At 39.4% G+C, this 12,654-nt stretch overlaps 1 protein-coding gene across 1 annotated transcript; it reads left to right on the top strand.

The window, feature by feature from the left end:
- Nucleotides 1-860: 860 nt before the first annotated feature.
- On the top strand, nucleotides 861-4,834 carry LOC108286149 (kelch repeat and BTB domain-containing protein 7). The gene has a single exon (XM_017503765.2). The coding sequence runs from the start codon at nucleotides 1,235-1,237 to the stop codon at nucleotides 3,308-3,310; it is 2,076 nt and encodes a 691-aa protein (XP_017359254.1). The 5' UTR covers nucleotides 861-1,234; the 3' UTR covers nucleotides 3,311-4,834.
- Nucleotides 4,835-12,654: the final 7,820 nt, after the last annotated feature.

Raw genomic sequence — 12,654 nt, 5'->3', positions numbered from 1 at the left:
TACACAAGTGTTTTTGTGGATACATGTTTTCATTTCCCTTGGGCAACTGCCTGGGAGTGAACGTACAGGGCGTTTATTTGTATATGCCCAATTTGCATATTTGAGGCCATCTATTAATACTGTTCTTTAAGACCTCAGCCTAGTCATCTAAGACATCCTTGTTAAATGAGACCAATATATATCATTTAATATTGAAAATATTGGGCCAGGCATGGTGGCTCACGCCTGTAATCCATGCACTTTGGAGGCCAAGGCGGGTGGATCACCTGAGGTCGGGAGTTCACGACCAGCCTGCCCAACATAGTGAAACCCCGTCTTTAAAAAAAATTTTAAAAAATTAAAAAAATTAATAAATAAATTGAAAATATTAATACTCTTCAGAACCTCTCAAAAAAAATAAAAATTAAAAACTGGAAGTTTTGTTAACATTTTGCAGTTTAAAAAAAATACTTGGTTTCAAATTAGTGGGTGCCTCACTTATCATAAATTATAAAAGAGAATAACAATTAATGACTACATTCTAGGCACGGGGTAGTGATTGATTAATTATTCTTCTAATCAAAAAATACACATATCTAAGCATCCTGTGTAACATAACATTCAACCCCACAAAACCCTATGAAATATTGGCAGGGCGCAGTGGCTCACGCCTGTAATACCAGCACTTTCAGAGGCCGAATGAGGAGGATCATTTGAGCCCCAGGAGTTCGAGAGCAGCCTGGCAACAATAGTGAGACCTCGTTCTTCACCATTAAATCCAGGAGTATTAATTTCTACTTCTGTTAGCGCAGTCAACGAAAGGAAAGCTCGCGATATTACACAAACTACTACTCCCAACATGCAAAGCGGTTTCTTTCCTCGGTGTTGGCCCGGGCGTCCGAGAGCCCCAGCAGGCCTCCGGGCGCGAAAGGCAACCCGGGAACGGTAGTTCTCCTGGGCGCCTAGCGGGATCGCCAGCGCGGCAGTGGGGCTTCCGCGGCTCCAAGCCAGCGGGTCCTGTGAGGGCGAGCGGAGGCGGAGAAAGGGCGCGGAAGTGAGAGAGGGTGAGTCAGCCACTGTCTACGCGATAAAGGGAGGCCTCACCGCGGGGTAGGGCAGAATTCAGGAGTAAGGTCCGTGCCGCAGTCTGTTCCAGGAAGCGGCTTGTCTTAGCGTCAGCGAGGGAAGGGTGAGGAGGAGCCAGAGCCGGGTCCTGCAGCCGTTCTCGCCTTCAGCGCCAGTCGCCATCTCCACCATGCAGTCCCGGGAGGACGCCCCGCGCTCTCGCCGCCTCGCCAGTCCCCGCGGTGGGAGGCGGCCCAAGAGGATTTCCAAGCCCTCGGTTTCGGCCTTTTTCACGGGTCCAGAGGAACTAAAGGACACGGCCCATTCTGCAGCCCTGCTGGCACAGCTCAAGTCTTTCTATGATGCGCGGCTGCTGTGTGATGTGACCATCGAGGTGGTGACGCCTGGCAGCGGGCCTGGCACGGGTCGCCTCTTTTCTTGCAACCGCAATGTGCTAGCAGCTGCGTGTCCCTACTTCAAGAGCATGTTCACAGGTGGCATGTATGAGAGCCAGCAGGCCAGCGTGACCATACACGATGTGGACGCCGAGTCCTTCGAGGTGCTGGTCGACTACTGCTACACGGGTCGTGTGTCTCTCAGTGAGGCCAACGTGCAGCGCCTGTACGCGGCCTCTGACATGCTACAGCTGGAGTATGTGCGGGAAGCCTGTGCCTCCTTCTTAGCTCGACGTCTTGACCTGACCAACTGCACTGCCATCCTCAAGTTTGCAGACGCCTTTGACCATCACAAGCTGCGATCTCAGGCCCAGTCCTACATAGCTCACAACTTCAAGCAGCTCAGCCGAATGGGTTCGATTCGGGAGGAGACTCTAGCAGATCTGACCCTGGCCCAGCTGCTGGCTGTTCTGCGCCTGGATAGCCTGGACATAGAGAGTGAGCGGACTGTATGCCATGTAGCAGTGCAGTGGCTGGAAGCTGCTCCCAAAGAGCGGGGTCCCAGTGCTGCAGAAGTCTTCAAGTGCGTGCGCTGGATGCACTTCACTGAAGAAGATCAGGACTACTTAGAAGGGCTGCTGACCAAGCCCATAGTGAAGAAGTACTGCCTGGACGTTATTGAAGGGGCCCTGCAGATGCGCTATGGTGACCTGTTGTACAAGTCTGTGGTGCCAGTGCCAAACAGCAGCAGCAGCAGCAGCAGCAGCAGCAGCAGCAACAACAACAGCAACTCTGTTGTACCTGCAGCAGAAAATCCACCTCAGAGGCTGGGTATGTGTGCCAAGGAGATGGTCATCTTCTTTGGACACCCCAGAGATCCCTTTCTCTGCTATGACCCTTACTCAGGGGACATTTACACAATGCCATCACCTTTAACCAGCTTTGCCCACACTAAGACTATCACCTCCTCAGCTGTCTGTGTCTCCCCAGACCATGACATCTATCTAGCTGCCCAGCCCAGGAAAGATCTCTGGGTGTATAAACCAGCTCAGAATAGTTGGCAACAACTTGCAGATCGCTTGCTGTGTCGTGAGGGCATGGATGTAGCATATCTCAATGGCTACATCTACATTTTGGGGGGACGGGACCCTATTACTGGAGTTAAATTGAAGGAAGTGGAATGCTACAGTGTTCAGAGAAACCAGTGGGCATTGGTGGCTCCTGTCCCTCATTCCTTCTATTCCTTTGAACTCATAGTGGTTCAGAACTATCTTTATGCTGTCAACAGTAAGCGCATGCTCTGCTATGATCCTAGCCACAATATGTGGCTAAACTGTGCTTCTCTTAAACGCAGTGACTTTCAGGAAGCATGTGTCTTCAATGATGAAATCTATTGTATCTGTGACATCCCAGTCATGAAGGTCTACAACCCAGCTAGGGGAGAATGGAGGCGGATTAGTAATATTCCTTTGGATTCAGAAACCCACAACTACCAGATTGTCAATCATGACCAAAAGTTGCTGCTCATCACTTCTACAACCCCACAATGGAAAAAAAACCGAGTGACAGTGTATGAGTATGATACTAGGGAAGATCAGTGGATTAATATAGGTACCATGTTAGGCCTTTTGCAGTTTGACTCTGGCTTTATTTGCCTTTGTGCTCGAGTTTATCCTTCCTGCCTTGAACCTGGTCAGAGTTTCATTACTGAGGAAGATGATGCACGGAGTGAGTCTAGTACTGAATGGGACTTAGATGGATTCAGTGAACTGGACTCTGAGTCAGGAAGTTCAAGTTCTTTTTCAGATGATGAAGTCTGGGTGCAAGTAGCACCTCAGCGAAATGCACAGGATCAGCAGGGTTCTTTGTAAATAGTATTTTGAGACACTAAGATGTTTCTACTGCTATGGAATGTATGTTAAAAAGATATCCTTTCTTTTTCTTGGGAAAAAAACGTTGATTACGACCACAGATTTGGTTTAGAAAGGGTAATATTTTGAAATACTACAGGGTTTAAAAAGTCCATGAAATCAACCTGTTTAATAATTTACCGTGCTAAAAGTCCAAAATTAAAATATGCAAACAAGAACTATATAATTGATCGGGATGCTTGGTAGGTTTTTTCCTGGTTCAGATATTCATTCCACAGTGGATTGTTTTGATTAGTGTGCTTATTTTTTTATTAATTCAGTCTCCTGTTAATTTTAGTTTTCTTTAGTGCCACAAAGAATTTATCTTCTAAATTTGTATAATAGAAAACTGGACTAGGAATTGTTAATGGGGTTTTGAAGGATGAGTACTTTCCTTCAAAATAATGAAAGTGGTAGATTTTCAAAATCTTACACTAGTCAGTTCTTTATATTCTAAGTTAAATATAGTTTGTAAAATTATATTGGTTTTCTTCTACAAAGAAAAAAAATTGGATATATGTATTTTAAGGTTACTGAATAGTGATTTCATTTTGATAATGTGCAGAATGGCCTCACAAGCTCACAGAAAGTAAAATAATAATAATAATAAATCAGAATTACACACCCTTCTAAACCAAACCAAAACAAAACAAAAGGTAACTTGCTTTTTACATTTGAATTTTTAATCTATGCCCAATACATGCTTTATTGAGTCAGAGGAACAATTCCTGAACATATAATTGGGTAATGTAAATTTTTATCCATTGGTCATGGCTTGTCTTAAAATGTTTATTTGCCTCCGTAAAATATTTTGGCTGTATAGGTTTGGTGTTTGTTCTAAAGGATTCTTCAACAGAAAGTGATTTATTCTTTACTGTTTTTGTGAGGTAATATGGTTTAGAACATACATATAAGCTAAAAACAGTATTTTACTCAGATCAGTAGTTATTGTGTCTATCAGCTATAAAAAAAATCAAGTGCCAGCAAAGAACTTTAAAACTTTAAGCTGTGTATTATAGAACTGTTTTGTGTAGCATTGGAATATTGTCCCTTTTGTAAGTCACTGTAAATGTTCTTAATTATCAGCTTGAAAGTATTTTTGTATGAAAAGTTGACACTGAACAACCTAAATGGATGATGGCATTTGGGGCCAGTAGTGAAAGTATGTTTCCTCTAAAATATTTCCCTAAACAGTGGTATACATGGTTTTTTTTATTATGAGATTTGTATATGTTCTGTGTTTCTCTGTGAACCATGTTTCAGTCTCTTTGTTACCGTATGTAAGGGAAAGTCCATAAATATTGACTAAATTGCACAAAACTGACATTGTTAATTACAGGAAATATAGGTGCTTACCTTTTGAAGGTTTATTAATACATATGGTTGTCACAATACGTATATATGATAAATGGTGTACATATATAGATGTTTATGGTGTATAAATTTTTCTATATTCAATTAGAATTATCTTCCTGATTCTTTATTCAGTAACATGCTAATTCCTCTTGTTAAAAAGGATATCCTTTTTAACAAGGATATCCTTCTGTGTTTCTTCTATGTTTATTCTCTAGTGACAGAATGCTAACTTTTCTTACAGCCTGGCAGAGGACAGTCTGGTCTAGGATGGGGAACTGAATTTTTGAATGAATAAAAAGGAAAGAGAAAGGATAAAGGAACAAAACAAAGCACAATAATGTTTCTCAGTCATTTTGATTGGCCATTTGAACAATCTACAAGACCTTCCTGTTTATTTCTAGTGAAGTAATATGCCTGCCCTAGCAGTATATGTTTCTTCAAAAGGGTAAACATGCTTTAGCGACCTAAGAATAAATTTTGTTCTTTTGACAGCAGGGATGTTATAAGTACTGCACTTAATACAAAGCTGTTTCTCAATTGCATTATTTTTGAGCCAAATTTTTCCTCACCATTAACTTCTTGTTGGTAGCTTTTTGTTTTGTAAAAATTGAGAGATGGCAATGCCTATCTCAGCCAGATTATCCATCTGCAGAATTAAAGTATGCAACTGATAAACAAGACAAATGCTCCAACTTGTCTTTCTCAACCTTTGAATTAAAGCCTAGCCTACATGGTGGGAATGACTTGGTTTACAGTGAGGTTTTCTTTGGAAGGGATTTTGGTTTTGTGATATATTTGTGAATTAAGGAGTAGATGTTAGCCATTATTTCATAGATAAGTTATTTGTACATGGTTAGTTTTAAATAAAACTGGTACTAGAACCCAGGTTTCCTGACTTTCTGATTCAGTGGTTCTGCTAAATGTATAAAATTCTCGCTGTGCAGTGAACTAGCAGTGTTGAAATATCTTCATGACAAGAACGCTTTTGTAAGTTTTCCAATTAGTACATCTTTTAACAAATGCTCACTATAATGTCATTTGTAGGACTGCCATTGGTAAGATTTAGTTTTATTTCATATGCTTTTAAATTCAAACAATAAGTAATTGTTTTCAAAAAAGTAAAATAGAAGACTAATTTAGCAAATAACTTGCTTAAATTTAGTTTTAGGATTTAGTTTAAGTTATAATAGCCCCTTCATGTCTCCTCTAGTTGAGCAGTGTTTTTCAGTTTTGGTGCCTGGATCTTAATAGAGAATATGATGAAAACTTTTGACCCATTCTTTAGGAAAATGCATATGTTCATATTTTCATAATTTTAAGGGTATAATGACATTTCTGAAGTTCATCCACACACCCAGGGTAAAAAACTCTTGTGACAAGGTCTCAAGAACATAGCTACAAAAAGAAATTAGCACTTTTCACAAGACACATAGCTCAAATGTTTGTAGGGTGAAAGAGTAATTCCCAAAATCGGGCTAAAGAAATAATACACATTCACCATCTGAAAGAAATGTGAAAATTAGTACCTCAGAACAAAAGCAAAGCTGACATTTCTGAAATTCAAATTTCCTCATGATTAATGCAAGAATGAGTAATGAAATATAAACTATTCAAAGGACAAAGTGCACTAATGTATATGAAATCAAAAATACATGGTTCAGATGTTTAAAACTACTTACATCATGGCTCTTTACTATAAATATATCTAAGTAGCAAAAGTTCATTGTCTCTTCATAAATAGGAAAACGAGTGGTTGGAAAAGTGCATGTACCTAAAAGGGATCTATAGTAAGTGTAGTAAAAAATATAATCAATTTGTTACCCCCTGCTCATTAAACCAGGAACCAGTGCTTTGCCTGATGTCATTTTTACCATTTGTGCTGAAGTGAAAAACTACAAAACACAATTAATGAATTGTAAAACAAAAATTATTCTATTAAATTTGTTTTATTGTTCATAAATTGGAAATGTAAAAAATTTTCAGCCTTATGTCAGTCCCCTAAACACTAAAAAAAAGTTGACTGGTCTTTGAAATCCAAAAATCTGATAGCCAGAATGTAAATATCCTTTCATCAAATCTCTGCTTCCCATATCTATTTGAAACTTCAACAGTTTCTTCTTTACAACTAATTTTAAAAGAATATTTGTTATAGCAAATATAACAAGCAATCCCAAGAGAATGAATTGATAATCTATTTGAGAACCTTAGAGTGAATTAAGTATATACAAACCAATTTTTAAATGAAAACAACAAAAAGGTACTGTTCAGAGAAGTTGCCAAATTTTAGAGGAGTACCTTATAGGCAATAGGTTTTAAGCCCTTTTCTTAACTCTGGGCTATTTTGTCACCTAGACCTTTGTCAACAGCTTCTGTTTCTCACTTTACCCTTGTGGACTCAACATGGTCCAAGGCACAGAGCCAGGTAGGGAACAGATAGTGTTGCATATTTTTTCCCCTCCATATCTGAGACCTTTTCTCCTACGCTGTGGGGAGTCTCTCCAATAGAGTTCTTTTACACTGTCACTGCCAAAGCAATTTTGGCTACTTAGACCTGCCATATCTTAATCAAGAATATTCTTTTAGGGACAAATTATTTGTTAATTTTGGGGAACCTAGTAAATAGCAGTGGTTGTCACTTCAAGGCACAGCCTGATCCAGAGTGTCAATGTCTTCAAGGCTTTCTTAGTACAGAGACTATATCATAAGATGAGGTTCTCTCTCACTTTATGCATTAGTTAGCACATAAGTTGGTTGTATGTAAAACAGACCTCATAGATCTGTAAATGGGTTTCTCATATAAAAGTCCAGTCTTTTATGCGGATCCTGATCTACAAACTCATCTGAGACCCAGGCTTGTTTTTCTTCCTATTCTACTGCCCTTGGGGTGTTACCCTGTTTCACATGGTCCAAGGTGGTTTACCCTCATGTCCACATTCCAGCCATCAGGATGGGAGGGATGGGAGGGCACGACCCTATCCTATAAGGGGAATTATACATGTCACTTCTAGTCACATGACTTTGGCCAGATCTTAACTACATGGCCACACCTAGCTACAAAGAAGAGGTAGTCTTTATCCTGTCAACATATATCCAGTTAAAATTCAGTGGTTCCTTCTTGAAGAATGCTGAGAAAGAACATTGGGATACAAACAGCAATCTCTACTACGTCATCTGTCAGGCTAGATTTTTATCACCTGACAGCTAAAATGACTGCCAGGAATCCCAAGACCTGCAGTGTACCAACTTAGAAACCCCTCTAGTATGCTTCTCTATATAATTTGAATATTAATTATTTTTAAAACCCTGTGGAAAGCGGCAATATTTTATGAGATCTCTGGCAGAAAATTCCCTGTGGGTTCTAGGACTCTGAATAGCCAAGTCTGATCACTTGTAATAGATAAAGTTGGAAAACGTTGACGAAGACCAATAGGTAAGCAAATAACCTCAATAAAGGTTATAGTTCCATTGTGGCAGATTCCACAGAGACAGTAGAGTTGCAGAGGTGGGACTGTTCAGAGTACAGCATATATTTTGATGTAACCTGATCCTAGGATGGAAGGGGAAGCTTGACATAAGAACAAGCTGGAAAAGTTGGTAGGCATCAGCTCTTGAAGGTCTTACATGATGTTAAAGAGTTTGACTTTTTGATTTTTTTGCATACAATGTGAATTCATTGAGAATTTTAAAATAGGAATTTGACAAAATTGGATTTGTTTTATTGAGACCCTTCTGAATGTATTAACAGTGCAAGACTGTGCCAGCAAGAAGACATTTAAAGGGATGTTGTTGTAGTCCAGACACTGACATTCTGTGGTTCTCAACAGGGGCAATTTATGAGGACAGAACAGATAAGTCAGTTAAATTGATCTGAACCTATAATTGTATGTTTGGAGATACAGGAAGAGAAGGGAGCTTTAAGGAGTATAAGAAAGGAAGGACTATAAGTGATTTCCCAAGTTTCTTGCTTGGATGTTGTGTTAGAGTATAGGCCAAACTTCCATATCAAAGAGGCCTGGAATGTAAGGTAGAAACTTTTTTGGTATACATTCAGTCTGCCCCACGGGGTTATTCATGGGCCCAGGTTCTTTTATCATTTATCCTCCCAACTCCCATTGAGTTGTCTGTCCTCATGGGCAAAGCACATTCACTGGACCTGTATCTCTTTCCAGCCTGTGAAAAAGGAGAAAGAGGAAATGGAAGGCAAAAAATCTTTTCATTTTAAAGGACTTTTATATCACTTTTGCTATTTTTTTATTGGGGAGAACTTTAATCATATCACCATGCTCAGTTGCAAGATGAACTGGGAAATATTGTCACGAAATGGATAGCTATGTGCCTAGCTAAAACTCAGGGAGCTCTATTAATAAATAGGTATTAATAAGCTAATATATTTTAATATAAACAGGTCCAGTTTTCTGTATTCAAATGCAGGTAGTTCACAACGTCATGCAGGCGTTATTATTATCATGGCCATTTCAGATCTCCCTACAATTCTCCTTCCAGATTAAATTCACAGCCAAAAGTTAAATTTCATTTCATGCCAAATAATGATTTTATAATAAACAAATGTGCCCCTGCATACCTTTAACACACAGAGAGACATGAACACTCCTCATATCTTTGCTATTAAGTTATATTTCAGTCTAGTATTCCTAGGAGTAGCAGAAATTAAGCCTCCAGGGTGCCCAGGGTTTTCTCCCTTTTTCCAATTTTTTTTCCAATCCCCTTGCCTTCTCCTCTGGTAACCTTCTAGCTTAGCATTCTTACTTATCCCATATCCCAGAAGCTCTATTACTAAAATAGAGGAGAATGGATGAGGGTACAATTAGCAATTTCCGTCACAGTTGACTAATTGGATGGTGCTGCTGTTTAATGGATTTGGGAACACAGGAGTCTAGATTTGGAAATATTAGATGATGTATTTGCTGTCCCATATCACAGGCCTTTGGCCCACCTCTGATTTAAGCTGCAGCTATGACAGAAGGGAAGGGTTGACATAGATGGAGATGAGTTCCTGGGTATGACTTTGGACTTCAGGTAGCTTATACGTCTAATGTTTTCTTTCCTTGAATTAGAATGCAAGATTTTCTGCTGAAAGAGGACCCCCATGGGCAAGGGTGCTTGAGGAGAGGGTGAACCTACTAATTGGTAAGCTTCCTGAGATCAGGAAATAGGGTCTACTTCATCTTAATAGCTCTCATAAAACCAATCAAAGAACCTTGAACAGAGCTGAAAAAACATTTAAGACTAGAAGTGTTACTATAAAATAGAACTGCTCATATTTTAAATCTTAACAATATAAGATACATATAATATAAATTTGTTTTTACATAATCCTTAAGTGGCTTGAATTTTTGTATATTGCGCTTCTTCATAAGTTGATCTTGATTTTTTGTCAGTTAGAATCATAGAGTATTAGACCCCAGTTTTCTTTCTTTCTTTTTTTCTTTTTTAATTGAGACAGGGTCTAGGCTGGTGTCTAGCGGTGTGATCACAGCTTACTGCAGCCTCAACCTCCCTGGTAGAGCCCAGCTTTCTGGTAAATTAAAAAACCCAAGGAATTTTAATTTACTAAGACTTATACTGCTAGTTGATAAAACTGGAATTAGAATTGTGTTTCCTATCTCTTAAATGAAGGCACTTTCTAGTACACACTCTTGCTTGCTGAGTAGCACTACCTTAAACTTAGGACTCAGAAAGTAAAAATCACTATTTTTTTTTTTTTTTTTTTTTTTTTTTTTTTTTGTATTTTTTGTAGAGACAGGATTTCACCATGTTGTCCAGTCTGGTCTCAAACTCCTAAGCTCAAGGGATCAGCCTGCCTCAGCCTCCCAAAGTGCTGGGATTACAGGCATGAGCCTCCAAGCGTGGCCTGTTGTTCTGCTTGAGATTTATTTGGTCTTCTAATCTAGTCTTGATGCAACTTAGGGCACGTGGTCTGGAATTTCTGGACTCCTCATTCAGAACTCTGAATCAAGAGAGGGCCCGACTAAAAGTCATCTTAAAACAATGGAGAAAAAGTATTAAAAATTGGCTTTAATTGAAAATAAAACCCAACCAAACCCTTCAGTGGTAAGTTTTTAAATATTAAAACACAGTATTAATTTTAGTATAATATTATGCTGTATTTTAGTATTCTATTTAGTACTTATATTATTTTTAGTATTTTATTTTCACCATGTCAGTTCAGATACAGTGATCTCAATGAGAGCATTTAGCTAATTTAATAAATATTGAATTATTTTATATTTAAATTCACAGTTATGATATAAATGTATCAAGGTAATAATAAGGTGTACTTTCCCAAATACTACCTATGTTCTGCATATTCACTGAATAAGAACTGAATGAATGCTTAAGGAGCAATAAAATCATTTCTAAATCTGAATACTTTGTATAGTATTACAGTAAAAATGTAAAGATATATTTATTTCAAAATGCAATCTAAATTTTTCAAAAGCCTTAGTGCGTTTACTATCATAAGATATTTAATTACAGCTGGAATCAACCTTAAAGTTACCATGCTGATGATAATGCTTGAGATCTGTAAAATATCAAAGACTCTTAATATCTGTGTAGCCAGTTTACAATTTTCTAAGAACTCAGGTCCTTTCTTTTTCCCATGTCAGCTCTGTTTGCCAATGTTAAAGAAGGGAGAAATGTTGGGAGGCTGAGACGGGTGGATTGCCTGAGGTCAGGAGTATCAGACCAGCCTGGGCAGCATGGTGAAACCCTATCTCTACTAAAATACAAAAAATTAGCTGTGTGTGGCAGCATGGCTACACAGGAGGCTGAGGCAGGAGAACTGTTTGAACCCAAGAGGCGGAGGTTGCAGTGAGTTGAGATCATGCCACTGCACTCCAGCCTGGGTGACAGAGAGACTCCGTCTCAAAAAAAAAAAAAAAAGAAGGGAGAAATGACAGAAAACTGGAATCAGCCAACTGAACAGCTTGTTAGGAAACCCAGAAGATTTGGAGAAAGGGGAGGCATACCTTATGTTTAAAATGAGATCCGTGGAAGTGAGGCTTTAATGGATTTACATCTTTTTCATGAACACATAATAATAATATATCTAAAACAAGAATTCCTCTAAATACATGAAATCCTCAAATCTTTTATCAGCATAGAAGGTTTTCATTTTGCCTTGAAAGTAAATATGACAAAATTAAGTTGAAGTCTTTGGAATAGCATGCTGGGGACACATTTTATGAGCAGTACTTGAAATTTCTTCAGATTAAATAAGATATTAGATACCAAAATATGCCATTTGTAGTGTATGGTGGCTTATGCCTGTAATCCCAGCACTTTGGGAGGCCTAGGCAGGATTGCTTGAGGCCAGGCGTTCAAGATAAGCCTCGGCAACATAGTGAGACCCTGCCTCTACAAAATTTAAAAAAAAAAAAAAATTTTTTTTTTTTTTTGAGATGTTGGCTCGCTCTATCGCCACGCCAGGCTGGAGTGCAGTGGCGCAATCCTGGCTCATTCCAACTTCCGTTTTCCAGTTTCAAGGAATTTTCCTGCCTCAACCTCCCGAGTAGCTGGGACTACAGGCACGCACCACCACCCCCAGCTAATTTTTTTTGTATTTTTAGTAGAGACGGGGTTTCACCATGTTGGCCAGGATGGTCTCGATTTCTTGACCTCGTGATCTGCCTGCCCACCTCGGCCTCCCAGAGTGCTGGGATTACAGGCGTGAGCCACTGCACCTGGGCAATAAACATTTTTTTTAAAATTAGGTGTGGGCCGGGCGCGGTGGCTCATGCCTGTAATCCCAGCACTTTGGGAGGCCGAGGCGGGCGGATCACGAGGTCAAGAGATCGAGACCATTCTGGCCAACATGGTGAAACCCCCCGTCTCTACTAAAAATACAAAACATTAGCTGGGCATGGTGGCACGTGCCTGTAGTCCCAGCTACTCAGGAGGCTGAGGCAGGAGAATTGCTTGAACCC

This window comes from Cebus imitator, unplaced genomic scaffold (genome assembly GCF_001604975.1).
Source record: "Cebus imitator isolate Cc_AM_T3 unplaced genomic scaffold, Cebus_imitator-1.0 Scaffold314, whole genome shotgun sequence".
In the NCBI taxonomy this organism is placed as follows: Eukaryota; Metazoa; Chordata; class Mammalia; order Primates; family Cebidae; genus Cebus; species Cebus imitator.
The sequence above is the reverse complement of the archived record's forward strand: the minus strand, read 5'-3'. Positions and strand labels throughout refer to the sequence as shown.

Coding starts and splice junctions, on each gene's coding strand:
- LOC108286149 (XM_017503765.2), top strand. CDS start 1,235: ATGCAGTCCCGGGAGGACGCCCCGCGCTCTCGCCGCCTCGCCAGTCCC.